The sequence below is a fragment of the Temnothorax nylanderi genome, unplaced genomic scaffold (genome assembly GCF_030848795.1).
Source record: "Temnothorax nylanderi isolate EJ_2023f unplaced genomic scaffold, tnyl_v1.0 TNYL_tig0100_pilon, whole genome shotgun sequence".
Taxonomy (NCBI): Eukaryota; Metazoa; Arthropoda; class Insecta; order Hymenoptera; family Formicidae; genus Temnothorax; species Temnothorax nylanderi.
In genome coordinates, this window is record NW_027249162.1 from 516427 (window position 1) to 543784 (window position 27358).

At 38.6% G+C, this 27358-nt stretch overlaps 1 protein-coding gene and 1 long non-coding RNA gene across 2 annotated transcripts in view; both read left to right on the top strand.

Annotated features, from left to right (window-relative positions):
* Window positions 1-27358, top strand: part of LOC139775549 (uncharacterized) — a 117596-nt gene that overhangs the window by 2902 nt on the left and 87336 nt on the right. Inside the window, exon 2 of the long non-coding RNA XR_011718848.1 lies at window positions 15370-15480. This is a non-coding gene — a long non-coding RNA (uncharacterized lncRNA). The remainder of the gene's footprint in view (window positions 1-15369; window positions 15481-27358) is intronic.
* LOC139775529 (piggyBac transposable element-derived protein 4-like) lies at window positions 1790-4186 on the top strand. Its single transcript, XM_071711585.1, has 2 exons — window positions 1790-2237; window positions 2342-4186. The coding sequence occupies exons 1-2, from the start codon at window positions 2203-2205 to the stop codon at window positions 4158-4160; spliced, it is 1854 nt and encodes a 617-aa protein (XP_071567686.1). The 5' UTR covers window positions 1790-2202; the 3' UTR covers window positions 4161-4186.

Sequence of the window (27358 nt, forward strand, 5' to 3'; positions counted from 1 at the left end):
CACTCCGATTTTTTGGATTAAATTATTAATGATATAGCTCTGATAGCTTACGCAAACAGATAATATACCATTTCACTGATAATCGAAAACGATCGCCGTATCGATAAGAAAAAACGCGAATGTAACTACCGTACGTTGCGAATATTTAGCTCCGCGCGATAAAAAAGATCGGGCGCTTATTTCAGAAAATAAAAGAACTTTTTAATGTCTTGCGAATAATGCGTTATTGTAGAAAATATCTACTATTTACTATCTTAAACTGTTTTTAACTTGAGCTTTTTTTTTTAGTGTGACAATCGCACTTTTTTGCACGAACGTTCGCAACTTCGCCGCTTATTCCGTTATTTATCGCGGTATGCAAAAGCGCGATCGACAACCGGTTATTTTACGAATTCGTTCGTCCGCTTGCGATACAGCGAAACGCGTCGCACTTCGAACTTGTGGAAAAAAAAGAACGGCGTCGGATCACGGGGGGGAAAATGCTTGTTAAGACAACACTCGTGGAGAGGCGGAGAGAGAGAGAGAGAGAGAGAGAGAGAGAGAGAGAGAGAGATATATATATATATATATATATATATATATATATATGGAATGGAGAAATAAGCGAAAGATAACATAAACGAGATATAAAAATTTTAAACCGGTCGAAATGTTTGCTATCCGTCGCAGGATATGAAGTAAAGCTACCGTCGGACTAGCGGATAATAATGAAAGCAATCTCGAGAATAGAAAATATTCATAAACTGTGAATTATATACTTTTCGAAAAATTACTCGCTTTGATCAATTTCAACCGCGCTGTCGTTGATCCGGCCGAACTCATTAATCCGCCATAATCTCGAACAAACAAGTCCATCTCCCTCCTGCGTTTCTCCTCCCTTCAACGGAACGATCCCACCGCCGCCGCTTATCTTCTGGCAGAACGCGAAAAGTGCTACAATACATTGCCACGCGCGACGCACGTGGTCTGGTTTCCAGATTCCTATCCTCTCTTTATTCTATTTGATATCGTAGCGGATAAAAATTGCCATGTGATTCATATTGGGGAACGAGATCCCTCGATGAGCTCTCTTGGAGTGGGTTCTTCCTTAATTAATATCTCGGGGCACCGAATCGATACCTTCCGGGGAGCAGCGAATTATATATTATCGCAAATCAAGTACACGTATTTTATGAACTCGATTTCGAAAAGGTAACTCACTGTTTATCGAAATAAACTTTATTTTCGCACGGAAACGAGATGATCTCTCGTTGCGACATGCAACCACATTAGTGGTCATACAATCTGTATTAAACCCTGACCTTGCCACGATAATGAGTCTAATTTTTGAACGTGATGTGTCACTGGTTGTGTATAATCTCCCGCTTGTTCCTCGAGATTTTCTTCTACTTTCTTTTATTCTCTCGCGAAAAGTTTTTAGCAAGAGGCGCAATTTAGAGAAGCTGGAAGTTTTAGAAACCAATAATTCGGATAAACGTCTTGAATTACTATTGAGAAAGAAGATTCTAGCTGAAACATCGTTCTTTCTAGTCTGAAGTAGAGACGGATCAATATGCATTCTCGAATCTTAACATTTCCGACGGGCAAAGGTAACTTCCTAAATAAATTGTGTGCATTCCGGCTATATTGTTTTGCTTTAAAATATCTTCCAAAGTTCAATAGAATGTTGCTAACGACTACTGCACTGCAAATCCAAGTGTGTTATTTTTGCACGCATAAACATCTAAAAATGACACACTTGACCAAAACTCTTTCTTCATGTGTTAAATTACGTCATTTAAGACTTTTAACCCTTATGTGGGCAACCAACTTTTGCCACGTCGTTAGGCAACCAGGGTACCCGGGTATCCACTACGAGTTTTTCTTAATTTATGAGTGCGAAATCGTTTGGAAACAATTTATTTTATTAAATAAACTTCCATAGAAGCTATCTAAGTTATATAAGAGTCCCGGGGCCCGTAAGAACATTCACAGAAATGTGAAACGTACGGCCCTGAGAGGCACGCAGATGCGAAGGTCGGACTAACGTAGGTAACCGGAGAGGGGTGAGGCAGGAGTGGTGGAATAGAGAAAGTAAGAAACGTGTAGAAGCCTGTTGAATACGCAGCAGTAACGGTCGACAGCAGTTATCACGTTGTTTTTGTTTATAAAAATAAAACGTGTGTATTTTACGTGTGTTCGGAGAATTGAAATTTATGCACTATGGACGAAGAACTATCTAGATCTGAATTTGCAAGGTAAATATTATTCTATATATTGTTCTATACATATTATTCTATAATTTTCTGTTTTCTTTTATCATATTTCATTATCGCGTTTTAACTATTGAATTTGAATCCAGATTGAATCGTACCGAAAGAGATGCGTATATAAAGCGTTTGCTTGGAGACGCATCTGAAGAATCGGAAATCAATGATAGCAGCGATGACGAGGACTGGGTTCCGAATAAAGTCACAATGAATGAGCCACAATCGGACGCGGGAATTGCCGGCGAGTCGTCAGAAGGAGAGGGAGAGAGCGACACTGAGCCTGAGGAATGCGAGAGTGAAAGCGAAGATACACCAGCTGCAGCGACGCGGGAAAATGTAACTACTTCGTACGTAACTAAAGACAATACCGTTTGGTTGAAGACTCCACCTCAAGTGCATCAAACCCTTTCACATAATATTTTACGCCAAAGAAGTGGCCCTCACAAATCTACGGAAACGTTATCGGTAAGAGATACATTTACCAAAATTATTACTCCCGAAATGGTCGATCTTATAATTCGACATACAAACAGAAAAGCCGAAGAAGTGTACAATAAATATAACGCAGAGAATCCGAATTCTCAACGATCGTGGAAGGCAGTAACTCCTCAAGAATTTTATGCTTTTTCCGGAATTCTAATTTGTAGTGGCGTAAACAATTCCAATACTGACCATACGAGCGAAATGTGGAAAACTACGTCATATCCTCTATATCGTGCTGCAATGGGTTACAAAAGATTTCGTTCAATATTGCGATTTATTCGATTCGATGACCCCAGAACACGCCAGACACGAGCAGAAACAGATAAACTTGCTCCTATAAGAGATATTTGGACGATTCTCAATTCTAATTTGAACAAGATGTACAAACCGACAGCAAATTTAACGATTGATGAGCAATTGTATCCGTATAGAAGTCGCACAAAATTTACCCAATATATTCCGTCGAAACCAGCAAAGTACGGAATCAAAATTTGGTGGATCTGTGATGCGGAAAACGCGTACCCCCTGCAAGGTATTATTTATGCTGGAAAAAGTGGAGATGTTCGAGAGAAAAATCAAGGGGAGAGAGTTGTAAAAGAACTCGCAGCACCATTCAAAGGAAGTGGCAGAAATATTACTATGGACAACTATTTTACTACTCTACCTCTGGCTAAACATTTACTTTCGTGGAAAATAAGTATCGTTGGTACTTTGAGGAGAAACAAGCCTTACATTCCAAAACAGATGGCTCCCCATAAATCGAGAGAAGAATTTTCCACGCTCTTTGGTTTTCATGAAAATGTCGCAATTTGTTCATATGTTCCAAAAAAAAACAAGGCAGTAATTTTGTTATCGACTCTGCATTGCGATACTGCTGTAAGTGATAATGAAAAGAAAAAACCAGATATGATCGCTTTTTATAACAAATATAAATGTGGCGTCGATACAATGGACCAAATGGTTAGCCGATACAGTACACACAGGCGAACTTCAAGATGGCCTCTTGCTCTGTTTTTTAACATTTTGGACTTAGGCTCTCTTGCCTCATACATAATTTATTATGAGAATAACAAAATGATTTCAAAAAAAACTAACCAACGACGGTTGTTCTTGCGACAACTGAGTGAGGAGTTGGCAAAACCATTTATAGAAGATCGCTCAGCCAACGTGCAAATAATGCGCCACTTTTCGACGAAACTTGCGATTGACAGCATCATCGGCTTGCAACTTAGACCTTCTGCGATTCCCTTGGTCCAAAATCAGCCTCGAGACAGCAGTGGCAGGAAGCAAATCACGGGATTGTGCCATATTTGCTATAAAGAAACGATAAAAAGGCGCAGGAAAACACGAAAATGTTGCGCGGCATGCGAAAAGCCTGTGTGTGATGAGCACTGTAAAACATCGGTGAAATGTATGGACTGCATCTAATAAATGTTCACAATTCATGAAAATCATTAGAAATGTTTATTTATTAACTAACATTCCAATAATAAATGATAAAAAATGTTATTAATTCATTTACAAGTAAAAAACATTATTTTTTATCTAGTGGGTACCCGGGTACCCTGGTTGCCCGCATTATGTATGTGTACTTTTGTCATGTTTTTCAGGATCAAAATATTACAAAAAAAATTTTCTGTAAGTGAATTTCCCTTCTAAAAGAGTTAAATAATGGAGATTCGGAGGCATAAATCGAAATTTTAATTTTTCATCAAACTACGAGCAAATATATAGCGCGGTGGATACCCGGTTGCCCACATAAGGGTTAATAAATTAAAAGTTAATACATTCAATCGTGTTAAATGACGTGATTCAAAACGGAAAGAAATGTGTAAGAAGAGCTTCAGCTAAAATAACACACTTTAACTTGCAGTGTGTAATGGACTTATATGCTAAAAAAATTTTTAATTTACTGTTCTCGACATTTCATTATCATTTGTACCCGCACTGAAACCGGAGAAAAAATGGGAATCTGAAACATTTCTTTTTGTTTTTAATTGGTTCAATTTTATGGATCACGTTCACTAGGTTGCAAATTTTATTTCAGTGATACGGGAAAGTTAAATAAACAATCGTGTTTTAAAAATTATTATATTTTTTTCTCAAAAAGAGGTCATCTATGTAAATTAAAAAAAAAATTTGTCTCTACCGCGCTTTAAATTCTTTTACTCTTATGTATTCGCGAATCCCTCGATTTTCTATACTCTGCAGTCCCTACTAGTACCAAGGTGCGGTAAGAGGTCGTCATTGTGGACGAGATGGTTAAAAACAGCCGTATTTTTCCGCGCGATGCACTGAGGTATTCCTGGAAAAAAAGCACGCCATGATCGGCACCGGGCCACGATCACCATAGAATCGGTCGATGTTCATATAAGTTGGGGGCCCCAAGATATAACAGGAAAAACAGGTTTGTGGGCGTCCTCCAAGAGCTACCTGGCTCTCTTCTCGACAAGTTCGCTTCCACCGAGGGTCCGGTCTACTTCTCTTTTCTTCCCTTCGGGATTATCGGCTTCCTTCCCCCGGTTCCCTTGACGGCCGCCCACAACCTGAGCCTCAATTCCTGCGGAAGGGATCGACGAAACAGGAAGGCGAAGAGGCGAACGAAGAATGAAGAAAAACATGTACGAATATACGCGCCTGCGCCCACGCGAAGCGCCTTTCTTTTGCAGGCGTGTTTACACGACCGCAGAGAGACTTCCTCCAAGAGTGTGCACTTCATTTTGAAGCTCCCGCGATACGTTTACAGGAGCGATAAAAGTAAAAAGCGTTGAAGATTCATCAAACTGTTTAAACTCAATATAGTTTCCGAAGAGTGCGCGCTAAATTTCAAAAGTTGCTAGAAAAAAACATAATAAAGATAAAATATCTTGAATTTAACACTCATTAAACTTCAAGCTTAATTGTTGCAGTTTTTCGAACATTTAATTTCCGAAACTTCTTTATATCGAAAGAAACTTGTCTTAAAACTTTTATTTCAAAACCTGTTCATTTTATCGATAAAATATTAGAGACGAAAAATACCGTTTCGAATTATATTAAAGCTGAAAAGAGACGTTTAATTTTAGGCGATTAATTTTTCGATAATAAAGCGACGATTCCATTTTTTAGTTCTTTTTAATTCTTTTCTCCAAAACAAATGTCTATATTGTGGTATGAGAAATTGACTACATTAATATGGATATGATAAATTAATAATATCTAAATATTTTTATTATTCGTATTAATTCAAACATATATTAGGAAAATTAGGAAAATAAAGAATCATAAACTTTTACGGTATCGTAGACTTTTTAATGCTTTAATACTAATAGAAGCTTGTTACAATCAAGTAGATGATGGTATCTCTTCGATTAATTATATCACGTAGAAGTATAACGCTTAGTTGGTTGACTTTTAATAACGATCGTTTGAAAGTTTGAAAGAACACGCACTTGCCACTTGTTCTCCTCGAGTGGATTTTATTATAGTTTTCAAAGTTTAACGATAGCTTTGCTAAAGAATTCCAATCGCGTGAGAGATACTAAATGGGGTGACTTGCTGTGCTGGAACCGTAAAATCTATCTAAAATCTAATCTTTATGACATACGGCAAAATTCTAAAGATTCAGATATATGCAAAATAGCCGAAGAAAGGACGTTATCACGAGAGAAAAAAGAAGGTTTGTGATACCGATTATTTGTCGCTTCTCAGATAGCATCCGAATATCCGGAATGTCTATGGACGTAATATGGACATCCACGGGATATCGGTGCTGTCTGGCTCGCAATTACTTTTGACCGTCTGACAACTATCTTTTGTTAAATTTCAACGAAGCCTCGTCGAAAGAGCGTCGTGCATATTTATCTCCGGAAAAGCAAGGTTTATATACACTTGTGTCTAAAACATCATGTGTCATGATATAAATCTGCATTTTGAAAGGACAGAGGACACAAAGGAATGTAGACGCTTAAAAGCATTTCAAAGTAGATCATCACCCTTAATTAAGCAAATCTTTATGAGTTTTTGTTTATTTTAAGTCCTTTATTTTACAAAAGTTATCTAAAATCTATGACACATCATGCAGAATATTTTTAAGATCGAAGCATAGGAAATTGTATCGACAGTAAAGTTGGAAAACTTTTTGACATTTATTAATGAGTGCATTAACCCTTAAAGTGTATACGTTTTTTCGGTATCTACTAAGTGTGTACGTGGGTCTGTCACATTCAACGCTATTTTTCCCTACCTTAAAGTATTTTAAAAAATTCATGAAACATCTGTCTACATTGTAGTTGACGATTTTATAGTCATTTTGATAAATATCGTTTATTTAATATCTTCTAACAGGCTTGCAAGTTTTACGGTTACGAGCAGATATCACTTTGGCTCGGACGCCGTAGACCGACGTATACACGTTAAGGGTTAAATATATTTATAAAAGAATATTGTATAAGTAACAAATATTCGTGCTATTATATAAAAAAAAAATTTTCCGCGATATTTTATTCCATATTCTGTAAAATTTGGATGGAATTTCACATATGTATGTCCATTATAAGCTAAAATACTAAATCGGCTTTTGAACCCCCAGTGGGAAAGAACTAGCTAGCTAATGTTGGATCTTTTTCTTCGTAAATATATAAAAAGGACCCAACTAGGATTCAGGGGTTCACATTGAAGTCATCGTTCGCGCAAACAGGAAAAGTTCTTTCTATTTTTGCCGCCCTCATACCTGCTCTTATGATTAATCACCTTTTACTAAGCACAAAGACGTGAAAAAATAGCATGTAAGATTTTTAAGTAAAAATGATGGAAACCGAAGAAAAAGGATGAAGTAGTGAAATGTGATGATTGACTGTCTTGTTGTTACTGTTATGTATATCGAATAGTTGATTAATGCTGTCAACAATATGATATATTATATTTAGCGAAGCTAAATAACTTAGCTTTAAAAAAGGTCCCGGATAACTTAGCTTTAAAAAGAATTGTCTATACAATTCGACAGAAAAAAAACTCCAGACCTAATCATTTCCCGTAATGTTTTGGACGCTGAATACGACTGTGTTTACTAAATTGCTCTATTACATCACAATTTTGAGAAATTTACAGTTAAAGTCGCAAAGAAAGGCTGTTTTTACGTATTTTGTTATATTATAATTGCGTTTAATTATAATTCATTATAAATATGTGACGTGCTGGAGAAGTTTTATTGCAATTAAAATTAAGTATGTTGTTAGGACTTTCAGCCTTCAGGAATTTTTTGTGTCGGCTACGGTCAATAAGATATTCATTTTTAAATATAGAGTCTATTGCGGAGAAAGCTGTTAATTAGAATATTAGATCATTAACGACTTACCAAATATATACTTTTTAATTAAATTTATTTAAAGTTTTTTAGGTCGTTGAATACGAATCCAATGTCAAAATTGACAAATTCAAATCATTCAATGGTTGTATAGGAATTTTTCACACATTACTTAATACAAATTTGATATCTAAATTGACATCGGACTTTCGTATTCAGCGACCCTATAAAAACCTATAAATTTACAATAAATAAACATAATTGAAAGCTTATTTAATAAATCGTTAATGATCTAATTCACAGCTTTTCCGCAATAGACTTCTCATATATAACCATGAATATTTTGTTATGGTTACATAGCCGACACAAAAAAGTTCTTTGAGGGTTGAAAGGTCTTAACAACACACTCGTGAAAATAGCCCTTTTTTGCAACTTCAATTTCAAATTTCTTGAAATTGTGACATATGGAGCAATTTTAAAACCAGATTCGTATTCAGCATACAAAAAACAATTATAAGAAATGACTAGTCTCGTTCTGGTGTTGAAAGAAAAGTGATTTTCTATTGATCTATTGAACTGTGCTATTAAACGAAAAGCTCCGGATTCAATTCTGTTGGTCCAGTCACTCTCACATTAACATTTTTTCTCACTTCTGTGTCTGTCTTATAATCTTTAAACATCTATCTATCCTCGTATCCCCAAGACTTAACTTCTCGTCTGAATTTCCCTAAAATACTCTTGTGTGAGAATATAAGTAGGAACACGAAATATCTCCAACTTCGCGACGTTTGGAAACAGCGAAGAACACTTATGCCCTTTCTGAACATGTATATTCCACTTGTAAGAGTAAGACTCTGTTCAATTCGTTTGTTACTTCCACGACGCTAGAGGCATTAAATCAAGCTACAGATATCAAGCTACAAATATCTAGATATTTCGCAGTGTCTTTTCTTACTGAAAATACGTGCAATTATACAGAACAAGCGAGTAGAGAGTGTTGGAATTAAAATATCGCCGGCTCTCGCAGCGGTACGCGATTGTTGTGCACGCGCGCATTGCTCTTGTTTGTTGGCTCGACCGCCGGAGCATCGAACGTTGTCAGCGGTTTAGTAATCTGGTGGCGGCGACGCTGGCGCAATCCGGGAATTTCTCGCGCGAGGCGAAGGAAGGAAATTGCGTTGCCCAATTAGAAATCGCGGGAGACCGCAGAAAGAACGGACCGAGAAGAAGAAGGAAAGACGGGGAAGAGAGGGATTTACTCGGAGTAAATCGGGCGAGAGGGAACGGAACGGGACGGGACGGAACAGAACGAGGACGCGACGCTTCGCGTATTTAACCCTAATCTGGCCAATCCTGTTTTCCAACCGAAAGAAAGAGCGCGCGACGATGCTCGCTAGTATAATCATTTAACGAAAGTCGTCGTTGTCGTAACGATAATTATGTAATAGAAGCGAAGATTTTAGCATTCCAAATGTATCAGAGATTGCGTGAACTTTAGTCAAATCCAGTTTTACTTAATCGATTTTTTTTTATTGCTACATAATTATCAAATTTATCAAATTTAATTTGTAATAATATATAAATACATAAATTGTGTGTGATTTATTGTATGGATAGTCTAGGACAGATAATGAAATAGACAGGCAAGTAAAGCTTACGAGAATACGAGATTGTCGACACACTGGTGTAAACGATCGTCAGAGATGACGATAAATCAAACGAAGAGTAAGCTTAATAACTTTTTTTTTTTTATAAAAAAGATGCAAAAATATCCGGTTCTCTCCGTGTTGAGCGGATAACAGTCTCTTTCCCCCTCATCTCCCCGCGGTCTATCTCGCGCGTGACGGGAATCACTTAGGTCGCGGTGCGGCCTCGCGGCAAGATGCAAGAGGAGCGTGAAAAAATATCGGAGATAATATCCGTTGCGTTGATTATTATTAAACGTCGTCACTTGTCCGCCGTGGATGTCCGCGCTTTTTTTCCACGAGCGTGATATAAAAAGGCGTCGCGCACCGTCCCTCCGGCACGTAGATCGGCGCCGCCGTTTCCACGAGGCGACGATATAAAAAGAGTCCCTTTGCGAGTGATCCTTGCGGATGATCGAGGATTAATAACGACAGGATGAACTTTAACACGCAGCTAGCATTTATCCCGCGGGCGGTTATCGTCGAAGCGAGAGAGGACGAAGCGATCGAGCCGGCGCGGCGGCGGCGTCGGCTCCGGCGCTCGGCTCCTCTCTCGAAAGGCCAAGCCGCAAGTAAAGATCGATGGATCGATAGATCACGGTATCCGCGCGTTTGCAGTCCTGCGAGTCCTCCTCCCTCCCGCCCGTCCTTTCCGTTCGTTAGCCGATGCTCCTAGGTGTCGTTTGACGCGGGGATTATTATTTATCGTTCTGTACGCTTGAGGAATTAATCAGAACTGCGCGACGCGCGTGGGAGACTCGGAACTCTGAAAACGATATATGAAATTGACGCGCCATTTTTGCGAACGCTTTGCGTGTCACACGAGATGTTTCGTTACGTTAAATCGTCCGTGACATTTTTATAATTATGTCTCTTATATCAAAGATTAAAATTAGAACTATATATTGTGAGGACTAGTATAATATATATCAGCATCGTACTAGTTAAAAATTAATCTTTGGATTTTAATCATCTGTATTAAATATAAGCCAGTTATATTAAAAAAATCTAAAAGAACGTTTTTAGTGGCATCTGATATCGAACGCTACTCTATTTTTTTTAAGGAATAATTCATAAGTACTTCATTTTTTGAAACTAAGATGGAATCAATGCGTGTCAAATGTTTCCGAGATAGCAAGAATACTTTATCAATATACATATCAAACATTTTTTTTTATTGCTATGATTCGCCGAACGACGTTGATTACTCTTCTTTCTCCAGATATTGGAAAATGTCAGGCGTTACGAATTTCACGCGAAATAATCGGATTCGCTCGTGTTCTTCTGATTTCTGCTTGTAAGTCTGCGAGAGCTCGCCGCTGTTTGAAGTCGGCATCGGGACGCGGTCGATATAATTTCCGGTGGATATACATCACTGGGATTTATGGACGCGTTCGCTGATTTACCATGTCTCGCGTTAATCGGGATATTCTCCCGTCGATCGCGGAAGAGATCGCGGATCCACGATTTATAGTAGGCCTGGCATTGATTTTGCGATGCGATGCACGCGCTTTCGCGGATCTTGCGTTCGTTTCCTCATTTAAATGTATGACTGCCTTTTGCTGGCGTGAGGAAAAAAACTTGCATTTTAATTCTTAAATTAATTGAGCAAAATTATTATCGACGCTTTTTTTTTTGCGCGGTTTTTAATTAATTTTATTGAATGCATGAGATCCAATTTCTTTTGTATCGATAGAAACTTCGATGGGCAAAATTTAATTTAATCTAACGCTATATATTTATATCAGTGTATTGTGCTTCAACTTCTCTATTTCAATATTTCACGAGTACGTGTAAAATACCTCTTGAAATACTGAGTCGCGTTGCTGAAGGGTAGTGCGTTCGAAAAAAAAGAAAAAAATCGACAAAATAAAAATTTCTCTGCACATAGACAGTTTTCATTTGTATAATATTTCATATTTTACCTCTCCGTTGAACGCGCGCGCAGAGTTTACGTAATTTCAACACAACGTGTGTTCGACTGGCGTATCGGTGCTGATAATGTAAAACCAGGATCGGGAGAGAAAGTGTCTCTCCTTCGCCTTAAGGCTCGTTCACACGCGCTTCAAACACCGTGGCGCGGCGGCGGCGCGACGACGGTTCGCTCGCGGGCGCGTAAATGCACGCAGGCCGAACTTATATAATCGATTACGGTAATACAACGGAGTTATGGCAATCTCCGGACAGCCACGGCAGGCAGGCCAGGTAACCCAATTCCGTGTTGACCGGACATATTGGTGTTTGCCGCACCGCACACCGCGTTGTCGGTCGAAGAGAAAAGCGCGGCGAGGGAAGGTGGCCACTGGCCAGCGTACCGCGGTCCTCGCGGGATATTACCTCCATCGAACTGAAACGCGATCGTTGTTACCGGACCCCCTTCGATTTCGCATCCGTTCCGAGCGACGCGGTCGCCGGAGATTTGTTTCCGTAACACTTCGAGTTTGACTGGTATTTCCAATTTAAATCCCCCGCCGATCGTTAAACAAACATCGGTAAGCAAACACACTCGCGTTTGATTATTCGGCGTGTGATTATTCAGTGCGTTGTCTGATTTAAGTATATGAAAACGTCGGTGATTCGCCCGCAACGCGTTTTTCAGCGTACACGCACGCGCGAGATGAACGCCCGCGTATACTACGCGAACCGGTGGGAAATAAGCAAACCGCGGAGTGTAATTACGTAACGAGACAGGCGCAGATTGAGACGCTCCTAACTAAGTCATTTATTTTTCGCGGCGTTTGATAATGTACGAGAATTACGAGGAGGCGGGATATATTTATTTTGTATTGACATGTTCTACTTTATTATTTTGAAACTATATGTTATATTTTATAACTGATAACCGCAGAAAAGGTTGTAGGTTAAATAATAATTAGATTTTATTGATCTGAAATTTAAGGCATATACGTACGTGATATTATTATATGAAATATAATACATATTTATATATATTTAATAATTAAATAATATTCGATACACATACACTGAGAAATCCATTTGTTGAATCAACTAAATCTTTAGTTGGATATGAGCAAACAAATTCTTTAGTTAATATAACAAAAAATTTGCTTAACATAACAAATTTTTTTTTTGTTTTTGTTATGTAAACCAAATTTTTTGTTACATTAACTAAAGAATTTGTTTGCTCATATCCAACCAAAGATTTAGTTGATTCAACAAAATGGGTTTCTCAGTGTAGAAACTTTGTATAGCTTTAAAATTAGCGGTATTTTTTAATTTGATGAATTGGCGTGTTTTTTGCATGCAATCTTGTTAATGTAAAAAAACCGTAATAGCATAACAGCGTTCTAAAGATGGAAAATCGTTAAGAGAAAGAGCGAGCTCATTTTACGGACTGTATTATTCGATCTGGAATTAAATTTCTATCATTTAAGAGTGAACGGAAGTAATGAACTGATTGTGCAATAGGAAATTCGCTAATAAAAATTTAATTATACGAAACTGCAGCTCATGATAATAAAATAAAAACGATCAATTTTTCCATCTTTAGACATTATTTACAGTAATACGCAAAATTATATTTTATAGCATTTGTTATATTTTTACTTCCGTATTAACTTGTACACAAAATGTTTAAATTTTCGTTGAAGCAGATGGATGAGATACAGAAAGATTATCGGGAATTATTTCGCTAAATTAGTCGAATAAGTTGCAAGTTATTTTCAAAAACAAGCAGATTAGACAAGAAGAATTTAATCGCGAATTCGCGAGGCGGTAAATTCATTTAGTCGACTCCGCGCGAATCCCGTTCCAATTAGGCAAGCGCGAAATTAATATTTCGAATGGCTCCCGGTGCCGTTTAAACGCAATACGTAATAATTCGCGATAACGATCGAACCGTTGTGCAACATCGCGCCGATAAGTTAAGAAATAGTGTTTCCGCGCTGAAAACGTCAGGAAACATTATTCTACGGGACATATCGCGCGCGGGAATCTGCTTTAATCCCAGTAATAATCGCGCGGCAAAAGCGAGCACCGCGAATGAGAAACGGTGGAAAGCGAGCCTAATGAGGGCGATATGCAATTTATTGCACCGGCACGGCGAAGCTGGTAACGTCGTCGTGGCGCCCGCGCCGGACGGGCCGCCGATGAAAAAGGAACGAGACAGAGACGTGGAGAAATAGATACAGGAAGTTAGGAATCGACAGAGATGCATATAAAAATACTTATTCCGCTTCGGGAATTAAATTTGACTTCTCAGATGATGTAAAACAGTAAATAGCTTAAGAGAGAAAGAAAGAGACGAAAACAGAGGGTGAAAGACAGAGACATAGACAGGGGAAGTGGGAGAAAGGGACGGAAAAGAAGAACGAAATGAGCGACGTTGTAAGTAATCGGAGGAAACGCGCGTGGTAATCGCGGGCTTATTATGGCTGTTGAGCGAACGAGAACATAGATTACGAGCGCGTCGATTAGCCTAACTGCGAATTGCTCTCGGCGGCAGTGCGCCTCGAGATGACTAATTTGTGTAATCGGGATGCGATCGTACTGAAAAAAAAAAAGAAAGAAAATGTGCACGCGTACAAGTGCGGCGCGTTTGGCCAAGCGCTGTACACGTAATCATTAAAATGTTTACCTTATTTCGACGAGCTCTCCTGTGAGCGATGTTTCCCATCGATTAGATTGATTCGTACCACTGGCATCGGTGCTTACGCTTGAACAGTCGATTATTGTATTCTTTTGTCTTTTATCTGTTTGAATTCCCTTGCTCTCGGCTTTCTTGCTATTTATTTCCTACATATATCTATATATGTATAATTCTTATTAATGCCCTATTTATCCTGAAAATTTTACTTTGAGCATGATTTTATATTATAGTCGTGTATTATGCTGCCTATAATAATAACTATTATCACTATCTATCAAACGACTCACTATGATTTTTGAGAAATCTTTTTGAATTTAATAAGGGAGCTTTGAAATACTTATGAATTAGTCGGAAATAACTCGAGCTGTTTATATATAAACACATTTACCGCGGATGCGATCACGGTTCACGGGCCAATTTAGCAACCTATTTCGGCAGTATTAATTTTCAGTTCCGATAATGCTCGCGCAACTGGAATATTTTCTGAGAATTAGTGGAGGAGCAAATAGCAAAAATAATCGCGAAACATCCTCGTCATCGTCGGCATCGTCGTCTACTAAGCAGTATTTAGAATCCCCCCGTGGAGAGAGAGAGAGAGAGAGAGAGATGATCGTCGATCTATTTACGCGTTTCTGGACGTCTCGGAATTTTGGACGGCGAAATTAAGCGGCGGTATCGTCGTGCAAATTAAATTCCTAGGCGCGTCGACCGGCCGTAGCCAGTCTTCTACCCGCGGCCGAAGTAGTATAATTCGTCGTGCTTATCGATTGTCGTCGATTCCGAACCGGAATTCCTCGTTTCTCCAAGGAGGAAGTTTTGTTGTTGATTCAAAGCGATATACATCTATCGAATTAATAATCAACAATATCTGTCAAACTATTTTATTCGCGCAACAGTACCGGTTTGCTTCGGCGATACAATATTGTTGATTCGCACCAGACAGCGATAATTCAGTTTAAGAGAGTAGCAAGCAGGAATCTCATACTTATTTCTTATATTTTTTAAATCTCGCTATAATTGTCGTATAACGCGATAATATATTATACCCATTTTTAACAGGTCTGGAACATTTTGTATAATCGGACCAGTCTGCGGCGGCGGATCTTCGTCATCGACCGAAGTTCGCGTTTCTTCCTTCCTGGCGCCATGCAGCGGGGCTTTATCGCAGTGGTGAGTAATTCATCGAATCTGCTTAAGTTTCCCGTTCATTTCTCGCAATCGGCTTTCAGCGTCAGCTGCACAATTCCGTAGAAATTTCGCATGTATTCGCGTAACGTTGCGAAGCAACTTGTATGTAGACTTTAACGAATCTTTACGCGCGTACATCGTTTTATTCGATGCACCGTTTATTATAGAAAAGTTTAATTATGGCATTGAAACGTCGCCGTATCATAAATAAAATATTCAGCGTATAAATTCGTGTAACCTATAGATAAGAAAGTTAAATAGTAACCTTTTCGCATTTGTTATTCGGATTCGTTTTCGTTTTTTTGAAGATGTTAGGTGGATGTCGTGCGAAAGATATCGGTACTTTGATAATACAGATTTGAATCTTTTGTGCAACGTATGTTGTTAGTATAGGCTATATATACTTACATTATTAATACAAATGTCTTTTTAACTGCAGATATTTGTTGTCAATCTTTTTCAACATATTTATGTTTAATTTATATTAATTGCTAATTTTATTATAATAATTGTGTAACAAATTACATTCACATTGATACAAAGTTGTACGTTGCAATTAAACGCAGAATAGAATTGTGTCATCCGTTTACGTGCTTACACGAAGCTTAATTTGTTGTTATATGCTTCTGTAGCTTAAGGCATTGAAACATTGATGTAACGCAGTGCAATGTAGTGGGTAGGTAGAGTTCGGGTTGTCAGATGATAAAGCTTTTCAAATCTTTATGCCATTTCTTCGCTATTTTTGAGAAAACTTATCGACTTATTGAAATTGTCATTATTATTATCGATCATAGACTGAATTTACGATTCTTGTAGTAAAGTCTCGCTTTTATCAGAGACACCCTGTGTGATTTTTCTTCCTAACACTTACGATATGGGAGATGCTTATACATTCCCCATGGGCATAGCACGGGACGAACGAAAACATTTCCCCCATCCGTGGGCGACCGTGACGATTCGATTTTCAAAAGCCCGTCACGTAAGACGAGAACCAGACGAAGTTAGGCAACAAGTGGAAGATAGGTCCGACGGGAAAAAGAGGCAGGCAGGCCCTCGCGACCCTCGTTGAAGTTTTTCCTCTCTCCCGTCATCTTTTGTTACGTTCTATAGCAAGTTGGAGGCAACCCCCAACAACGGCGAGGTCGTTGATGCTTCTTCCTCGCGATGCTTTCCTCCACGTCATTTTCCATCCCGCGTTCGAACGTCGTTGTATCTTAAATGATATACCACGGATATCCCTCCGAACGTCTGCCTCGAACGTAATTATTACGAGAATAGAAGACAAGAGTTAATAGTGACGTAACTAGTCTAGACCGCGCACTTAGAGTATCAGCTTCTTATAGTTATCAAATTATATTTCCCGTGACCGCGTACGAGAAGCGTTTCCTTTCACGAAAATTTTGCGTCAATTTAAAGATTACGTAGAATTTTATGAAGCTGAAAATTTAGAAAGTAACTTCTTAGGCAGTAGTATAGTAAAAATCGATTGCGAAGATAAGCTGTATATAAATATGCGGAAATCTTTCATAATAACTTCAACTCAGTGAATGAAAAAGTAGATATGTTTTTCATAGAATATAAATTACCATAAAACCAATAATGCAACGCTATTGGATGACGGAATTTACGATCAATATTTTGGACGAAATTATTTTCCAGACATACATACGATTTTGTTCGATGCAGATTCAAACGTCGGAGACATTCATTCTTAAGTTTTGCATCCGAACTGACGAGTTTCGGTTCAGATTTTCCTTGTTTATTTTATCGGCGATGATCGGGCGCGCGAAAGAATGCCACTAGATGTCTCTTTTATTACAAAATAAATAATTTGTCGAAAGACCTTGAATCTTTCTTAAAGATTCAAAGATTGCATCGTTTTTTTTACTTTAAACTGATTATGAAATGAATTTCATCATTCTCTATTTATATCGTAAATAAGATAACAATTAAAAAAAAAACAGTTGAACTAAATCAGGTTTAATTCAAACTAGTGCAAAGAAGTCTAAAACACTCTTAGGCTTATGTGCGTTGCACTTTTCGACTCGGCTTCTCCGCTTACTCGGCGCTTTCGATCCGGGGTAATCAGGACGGGCGCGTGCATCCCGCCAATTGTGTGTCGAAGAGCGATGACGAGACCTTTACTGGAATCCGGTCTCTTCCTCTCTCTTCACCTCTCGGCGTTGCACCGCGACCGAAGGAAGAGCACACAGCCTCTTCTCGAGAACGATTACGCCACCGTGCGCCTCTCTCGACCACACGGCCTGCGCCACGCCACAGAAGCGTCTCGGAAGCCGAGAGGATGCACAAAGTAGAAAGGACGGAGAGTGGAGAACGCCGATGACGACGGCAGCGAGGAGGTGGTCAGAGGGAGAGCGCGGGGAAGGGTGTTCCAACCGTCGTCCCGGATGTGCAGCATCATTACACGGCATTCTTTGGTGATGCAGGCGTCCGAGATATCTCTCTCTCTCTCTCTTTCTCTCTCTCTGTTCCTCCTCCCTCCCCCTCCCTCTTTTGTGCTCTCTTCTTTGCGCGACTCGTACGAACGCGAAAATGCACGTAAACGGGCTGCCCACGCAAAAAGGGCGAAGAGATGGGGACCATCTATCGAGGAAGAGATCACTACACATGAGATCAGACATGAAAGATGAAGGAGCGATAATCTAATTGCATTATTGGGGATCGGAAAATTTGAGAAAAGAAACGTAAATTTGAAAAGATGTAAAAGTAAAGAAGCTTATTTTTGTTGTTAATTTTGGAAACATTCGAAGCAATCGGATTGCTTGCCCTCATTTAATTGGGAGAGCTCGAAAGAAATATGTAGATTTCTTAATTACGTTTCTTAACGTTTCTTTAGTATTTGATAGGTTTTAATACTAAAATTATTAATAATTGAAGTAAATTTCAAGAGGATCTCTTTCATATGACGGGATCGAGTATCGAGTGTCTTTGCATTCTTCGGTCAGTTCAAATTACTGATGGCTCTTAAATAGAGATTAAACGTAAATAGTTTGTTGGCGAAAATATTCGATTACATGAATTTTACGACATAAATGCACGCGCTGAATATCTCCGACAAGTGTGTCGTATTACCGGGGAGTCGAATTACCGATTAAAGAGAAGACCCGCGTTCCAGGAAACTATCGCTTCCTCGATTATTATGCGAAAGACGGCATTAGTGTCACGTAGCGTTCACCCGTTTTCCGGGATACGGGGAGATACCTCGATCATCATTTATGCAAATTAACATTTTCCCGCTCCGGACATGGGCAAGATCGCGGTTGAGCGCCAAACGACGGTTTGCCAAAGCATAAACGAGCCGTCTATATCTCGAAGACAGTATATGTCACATTTCTTATTTATCGCAATTGAGATGCATGATACATTATACCGTTTTCGTACTATTTTTCAATCCAAATTTAACTTATGTACATACTCTTTCAAAAAAAGTTTTGAAATATTTGTAATATTTTTATTAACACATTATTAATTACTTTTTCGTGACTATGGAGAAACAAAAGAACAATTTTTTCGCGTTTTTATTTACACATATAAATATCTAACTTCTGTATTTGCAATAATCTTCTTCAATTTTTACATACGTCCCTATTATACAAAGAAACGTTTTTATTCTCATGTTATATACGCGGGACATTTCATTGAGGATTGAATCGTAAAGTAGCCAATTCGCAAGTGTCAAGGGATTGACTCAGCAATTAACGATCGTCATTATATCGATGCCTTTCAGTCAAGACCCCTGAGATTTTCGAAAATTCTCTTCAAAGGCTTGGCTCGAATTGTCGGACAGGCCGGCCCGGGTCCCCGTGCGTAACATTGGACATGTTCGATCTCTCGAACGAATCGTCCTCGCGTCCCACAGGATTAGGAGGGAGAAGGTAAGTGGCCTAGGAGAGGTAGCGGAGTGTGTCGCTTCTGCGGGCGTGCATAACACGCACGTGCATACGCATGTACGCACACACCCACGCCCTGGCGAACGGGCGACGAGGCGGCCGCGGCCGGTCGTAGTACACTCGACTCGAAATCAGTCGCTCGTACGAGCACTTACGTTGGAGGTGGAGACAGAGAGAGAGAGAGAGAGAGAGAGAGAGAGAGAGAGAGAGAGAGAGAGAGAGAGAGAGAGAGAGAGAGAGAGAGAGAGAGAGAGAGAGAAAGAGAGAATCGGATAGGAAGACGAGAACGAGCGGAACTGAGGTCCGCGGAGCTTCCTTTCCTTCGGACATGCCTGGCTGCCTCCTCGTCCTCTCCCACAGATTACGACCGACTTCTCCTCTCCCTCTGCGCGCACCTCACTCAACCTCAGACACACACTCTCTCTTTTCTTTTCTTCTTTAGCGTAACTTGGTTCTACATTCGTTTATCGTGATACCTAGCTAATTGCTTTGCCACTAAATCTAGAGACAAATTTAAGTTGTGAAAAGATAATTCAAATATAATTTTAAAAAACTGTTTTCTTTTTGCATAGAATTAATAATTATTTCTATTAAAATCCTTTTAAATTTTCAAATCTATTCTATGCAAACTTTCTGGGGAATGAAGAAAATATTAGATTTTATCATATTTAAGGTAAGTCGGGAAATGATGCCACTTTGTTAATATTTCGTTTAATATTCGATAGAAAATAATGTTTTCTAGTCGTTAACGTGAGATTGTTCATACAACGAGTGACAAGCAAGCTTCTCCAGTTTTATTGTGTTAAATCTGAAAAATCTGGGAAGATCTATTCAAACCAAGTGTCGAGTTTGTTTTTTTTCTCAAAGTATTCCTATCAAAGCATAAAATAACAGTATTAAAATAACATTTATGTACGTCTTTCTTCATTAAAGTAACGACTTTCCTTTCCATATAGGGATGCAATGCTTTTGACCGGTACTGTATATTATAGATTTTAGTTTTTTAAAATATCGTGAATATTGGAATCGCTATATACAATATTCGATAAATGTATATTTAAAACAAAATTATTAATTTTTCTGTGAAATTGTGTTCTGTGAGATTTTACCAACTGTTAATAGTTAAATAATTTATTATTAAAAATAAATCAATATTTTTATGTATGTATTACATTTTATTTATTGAACGCTGCATATTTCTCACAATACTTGCATCTTTCTCCGTTATAGGTGGCATCTTTATAGAAGTAAGATGTCAGTTTTGCGGAGATAAACATATAATCAAATTACAACATTTTAACGATAACTTTTAGGGTGGCTATTTTCAGCACTGCTATGTGAAAATTTACGTATTATTTTGCAAAAATTCCGTAGCGGTTGTGACTATTGATTTGTTCACATTTCTATATTTTTTTACTATGGCATCTTTCCTCGACTTATATATTGTACGTGACATTCGGTCATACATTTGTTTTAAGTAACAAATAGCCTTCCTCTCTTTTTTTCGTTTATACACTTGTCTACTGACGTGCAAACACGACGAGACAACGAAACATAGTTGCTAATATCGAACGTGTAACGACAATGATCGCGAGACCATTAGGAACCTTCTGGCCTCGAAAGGAGGAACTACGTTGGACGCACCTACTTCCGGGACGCGCCATGCCTCGTCGCGCCTTCACCTGCGAGGAGTCCGTTCCACGGGCCAAGCCGTGAAAGATCCTTAGGTATCCGACGAGAACTGTCGTACACAAAACTCTTGATCGCGTACAGCGACTAAAAGAAACTAATCGGGCCATCATACGCCGGTGTATATCTCTCATTTCGATAATACCTCAGCCTGGTGCAAATATTTAATGCAAATTACGGCTGTTTTATATGCAGTGCATTTTATATACATGGAAAGAACGGTTTTGCTGAAGTATCTAAAAATTTAGCTAGAGACAGATCTGAAAATAATTTTGTTGCACCATCAAAATAATTATGTAGAACACTCAAACTGTTTGATAAAATGTCAAAATTTTTTACAGCACTATTATCATACTTCAGCAACCTAGTATAATTATTTTGATGGCGCAACAAAATTATTTCCAGATCTGTATCTAGTTAAATTTTTAGATACTTCAGCAAAACCGTTCTTTCCGTGATCAGTAACGATTTGCAGGAGATTGAAATTTTAACCGAATATTCGGGTCTCTTCAATTAACTTAATTTAAATTAACTTAAATAAAGAAAAATCAATGAAGATAGAATTTATTCGAGAGAATCGCTCACTTTGTCGCACGTTATATCTATGATTACGTTTTTGGCGAATGTTCATCAAGTAGTTTGATGTTCGAAAGTTGCGAGTTACGAATTAAAAGCTTAGAGCTGAGAGAGTTAGAAACTGAGGAAACTGGAGTTTGTGTACAAACATCCGATATGCGTTAAGCTTCTTAATACATATAATAATCCCAGGCACTAAAACTTTCCTGTATTCGTTGTTGCATCGGAAATGACAGTATAGCAAGCGTGTGTACCTTTCCCATCGTTGCGGCTGATCGAGCGGCGGATTGACCGAAGAGGTATGGGCGAGGCGCGATGAAAGTAACGGGGTGATCGTAAGTAGAAACGGATCGTGCGTGCCATACGATAATACGCGATAGGTACGCAACAACAATGGGCTACCGTACCGCAGCGCTCGAAAGCGTCGCTGATGCAATCCGCAGCAAGTTGTGACACGCGCGAACACACACACAATGCAACGAGCGTCGCCGAGGGTACACATAAATCGCATACTTATCGCCCTCCTGTAGGTAGCCTTGAGACACCACGGCACGGTGGTGTAATGTGTATCGTATAGTTCAAAGATCACAATGCCCACACAATGATTTCGTTCATGGTTCTTAAGTCTAACAAGTCAGACGGAACGAAACACTTCCAGCTTTTCATCGACTATCTCAATTTTCCGAAGACTCGTATCTATATAGGGATCTATTTTGTTTTAAACCTCATCAATCAATCCTTTGGTTAATTGATGATAATCCCAGGGATAGACTTATTGTTAGACGCGCCAAATTTTATCATATGTGATATCTATTATCACAACATTATGACTTGACAGACCTAAACTCATATCTAAATTTTGGCATGTTTTTTACCTCACTTCAATAAAAATATTAAAAAAGTATACGATTTTTATCTCTGAAATAATAGAAAAGGCCACGCATAAATGGTCTCATCTGCGTTGACGGTGGAAGAAAGGTTGCGACAAATGGGCAGCATAAGTGAGCCGTGTACTGGAAACCGAGCCATGTTTGGGCCAGATGTCCTGCATCACTATTTTCGAATTCCATATAGCAAAGTCAATTTACGGCGAACAACTGTTTCGAGAAGAAAGTTCGAAAGGTCGTTCCGTGTGATTTGAACTTTAGTACCGCGTGTCATTCCGTACGGTAGCGGAACCTTTCGATTGGCCGGGAGTCGATATTGCCTAGATACCGTCGCGCACGGTGCACGATTTATTAATCCACCACGTGGTGCACACGCTCGTAAGATAATGCCTCGTATTCTCAGCGCACATTTGCCGCTAAGTGTGCCTGCCTGACTCTCATTTCGTACTTAAGTCGCGTGTCACGCTTATATTGTATTAGACAAATTGAACGAAAGATCAGGCCGTCACGTTTAGCGGCTAATTGCACGGCGCGAACACCATTAAGCATGTATTCTTACCTGCATTTAGCGCTAAATGCGATCTTCCGATTCTGAGTTTTAACGCTTTTGATACGAAGATTGCGTACAGCGTCAATATACGAGGTGAGAATCAGATAGACGTATTTAGAGTTAAAGTGAAATTATTACATGCTATTATTACATTATTACATGCTATTATTACATTGTATGATCACGTTAAATAAAAATATAAATATAATAATGCAGAATATATACTCTTGTATACTCTCAATATAGCTCGATGTGTATATTAATTAAAAAGTGTCAAACAAATATCGAACTAATTACAATTCATATTTTATGAAAATTAGTTTTAATATAGAAAGAAATATTAAGATATTTGATATAATAGAATATTTTTGAAAGTAATACAGAATATATATATTTTTATATGTTAGTGGTCAATACAATTAAGTAACTAAATACGTTGTTATATTTAGAAATATTCAATGCAATGGGTTTATTCCAAAATAAACTGTATCTGAAAAAGTTTCTGTCAGAAGCGTGTAATCTTACTAAAGCAAGTAAAATGTAGAGTGATTAATATATTTTTGTTCAACGTTTTGCCATATTTGCAATCTAAATTAGACATTCCGTATAGAATGCAAGTAAACAGGTTTGATCGCAATTTGACCACAAAAACTTGAGGCCAAGGTAAAAAAAGTGGCAATTACTTAATTACCAAACAGTTAATAGTTACAGAATTTAATACAGAAGTCAACAATTTTATGTGAGTTAAGCTTTAACAACGAAAGTAGATAACAGAAGATCAGTTTTTAGTAATCTTTTTAAATTTACTTTGACTGCTATTTTACAATATTACGTTTCAATTTTATAGAAACACATTAAATCCCCGATTTAAATATTAATTGTCAAAATAGAAACCATTAAAAATCAGAAATTCACTTTATGGTTATTTTACCAAAAGATTGACTTTATATTTCACAAACAATTTACGAAAAAATATTTTTAAATTTGGAACCCTTATATCTTATGAAAAATATATTTTAAGCGGAAAAGGATTAATCAGCTATCAACTTATCGTAAATATACATCTAATAATTTTGTGCACGAGCATACTTTCTCCCACAATCGGCTTTATATGTATTTAAGCTATTTAGCACGTGATAATTAGGGTTTTTCGTCGTGTGTTACGTGTTATGCCCCCCGGGAAGAATCCATTTATGGTACTTTAGAAACGGTGACGTAAAGTCATCGACGAGCGGTCACCGCCGATCGCGGAAGAAGAAAACTTTGGACAACTACGTCATCATCGCGTCCCAGTCTTCGCCGACGAGTTCCTGTACTCCGTGCGGTTAGATAACAGCAGGAAGCCGATTCGGTTGCATAATATCGATGTTGCGCAATCGATACCTTCACCTTATGCGCGCCTTATATCGTTATGTCGAGAGAGAAAATCCTGTCCGGAGAAAGGGGACGGCGACGAAGGAAGGTGTTTCGGATAGAATTTCGTCCAAAATTTAATCCTGCGCTGGTTTCGTAGAGATTATATAGACATGTTCCGTGCCGGACTAACTTTACGTGATTTGTTTTCTACGACATGCGGATCACCAGTGACCCACGTAGTATGTTCATTATAGTTGTTAAATAAATTAATTGTGTTTCATAATAATTACAAAAATTAATAACTAAAAAAATTATTAATTATAAGAAAAAATGCCTAATGCGCAAAATGCAATGCAAAACAAAGCGAATACTTTATTAAATATTTATTTAATATTAACATTTATAATATGAAAATACTTATTAATAATAAAAAAAAGCCAAAATATCAAACGGCCTGTCTGAACGGAAAGTCCAGCGTGGGTCGCCGGTAACCCACGCGATATGGAACGTGTTAAGAAGTTTACGGAACACAAGACGGTAAAGTTTTTAAAGATGTAATTAAACGATAAAAATTGAAAAATTTGATATTCTTTGATATACTGATTGTTTGATTGTGAAAATTTGATATTTGATATAAGAAATAAAATATTATTCTTTAGTTTATTGAATATTTTTTTTCCTTATTATATTGATAGCGTCTGAATTTAAATATTATCTTCGATTTCTTCTCGTTTTTAACGAGAGAGGATGAAATCATAATACCACATTTATTTATTGTTGAAACTTTATAATCGATATTGGTTTCTATTATACTCAGCGCAATTTTTTTTATATTTTTATCACGCTAACTGCAATATGCCGCATTTTTACGTTTTAAACAAAGAAAATAAAACAAAAATACTGCATCCGAACGTCAATGCTAATAGCTTGAAAGCGAGTTATGCTTTCGAACGTACTCTGTCTGTGATGAATTTACCTGACAAATCTCTAGTCATAAGCTTTATTGATTTAAACTTAAGTCAGATTGCATTATAAATGCGCATTACTTAAAATGTGATTATTGCGAGCTCGGAATGATTGCCGCTACTGTTAACGATGTTCAAACAGAGAGAGAAACTCATTTTAATACACTCGTATGTTACCGCACGATCACAATAGACTAGCTAATATTTAAGCGGCGCGGAGTAACAGCGATACCCGAGTGACTAGAATGGATATTCGCGTTCTGCTTAAAATTCCGCTCGTTCTCGCCTGCTATACTCCGGTAAACTAACAAAGGTTGCGATAGCGACCGCCCTGAATCTCTGATTCTTGCTAGGGATCGGCTCGAATTATCGCTGCTTTCGTCGACCCGAAACAATATCGAGTGACTCCTTGGAAATCCTGTTACGTAAAATTCCTTACGTCGATCAATAATGGATCTTTTTTTTTGATTAAATTAATATTTTTTGGACCGTAAGATAAAAGGAAAACTCTGATTCGAATTGCAAGGTATGTGTCGGAGTAATTATGTTCGAAAATTATTTCGCGAAAGAGGGGGGGTGACGTTTTTTCTCTGAGAATAAAAGCAATCTCTTTTCTTGCTGGCAACTCGGCAACCGAGTGTCACACCCGAGCGAGCATTATTGATAGTGTTTTCTCTGGCGTGTCTCTCTCGAAGGTGGCATGGGCACGTGGGCAGCTAGGCGTGTATCGATACGTTTCCGAGATATCATGTCTGTTGGAAAAGCCGAACGCGATGAGGTAATCAATGCGGGGAAACCAGTGCTAACAAACACGCGTACGGAAAGCGGTGCAGTAAGTTCGCTTCTTTTAACTGGAACGAGGCCCAGCCTCGAGCTGTCGAGTTGATCGATTATCGAGCGTCAAAAGTCAGTTGCACATGTAAAACATGGTAAAAATGCTTTTTTTTGCGTAACAGAAGGTGAATCGAAGACCGTCCACGGATTATGCCTATCAAATTTGTCCAAAAAGTTATAAACGTGAACAACTACAAGCAGTTCAGTCATAAAATCATTACGCAAATGAGGACGTAACGGTCGTAACGAAGTCCGCGCTCTTGGAAGCGCCGCAGCTTTGCGAAACATCCTACGCAATCCATACGTATATGAAATACCTATCGAGCAAGGATATGTCAACCACCGTTGAGATATCAACATGTAGCATAAAGAGCGAGAAAAGCCACTCGGTTGCGCAACCTATTCAGCCTAAGTCGTACATTTCCGATGGGTCGTTTCAGAAAATCTTATAGGAACGGCGAACGAAGAATGCAAGAGAAAAACCGGAAACGAAGCGCGAAAAAAAGGAAGGGATCGAGAGAAAAAAAGAAGTTACGGGTCAACGGCACACATCGGGCACGACATAAATCAACCTCTCGATTACGCAACGTTGATTTATCGTCGGCGTTGGTCGCGCTCGTTAGACGTTTTTCTCTCTCTCTCTCTCTCTCTCTCTCTCTCTCTCTCTCTCTCTCTCTCTCTCTCTCTTTCTGCCTCTCGACCACGTGCGTTTGCGCAGCGCTCGCAGGTCGCGTGCACACGCATTCGCTCGCGTAAATATCGGTTGGTGTACACGCGTCGTGCGGTGCATACCGGTGTGCACAGGCAATCCGCGTGCGGACAGCTAATCGGCGCTGTAACATCGTCGCGAATAAAAGAAGGCTATTAACGCGCGCCAACCAGCGTCGTTTTACTGCGCGTTTGTTCCGGCTCGCCGCTGGTCATATGGATTTTAGCGTCTGCTGGTCATAAATAACCGTGCAACGGAAAAGTCGCGGGGGACTGCGTAACAACAAAATAAATGTTATTGCAAATTTATTCGCGCTACAAGTATTTTAGAATGATACAATTCAGCTCGAGACTTTGATTCTTAATTCTTTCGTTCTCTCGCTC

Coding starts and splice junctions, on each gene's coding strand:
- LOC139775529 (XM_071711585.1), top strand. CDS start 2,203: ATGGACGAAGAACTATCTAGATCTGAATTTGCAAG. Junction 2,238..2,341: donor TCTAGATCTGAATTTGCAAG/GTAAATATTATT, acceptor ATTTGAATCCAG/ATTGAATCGTACCGAAAGAG.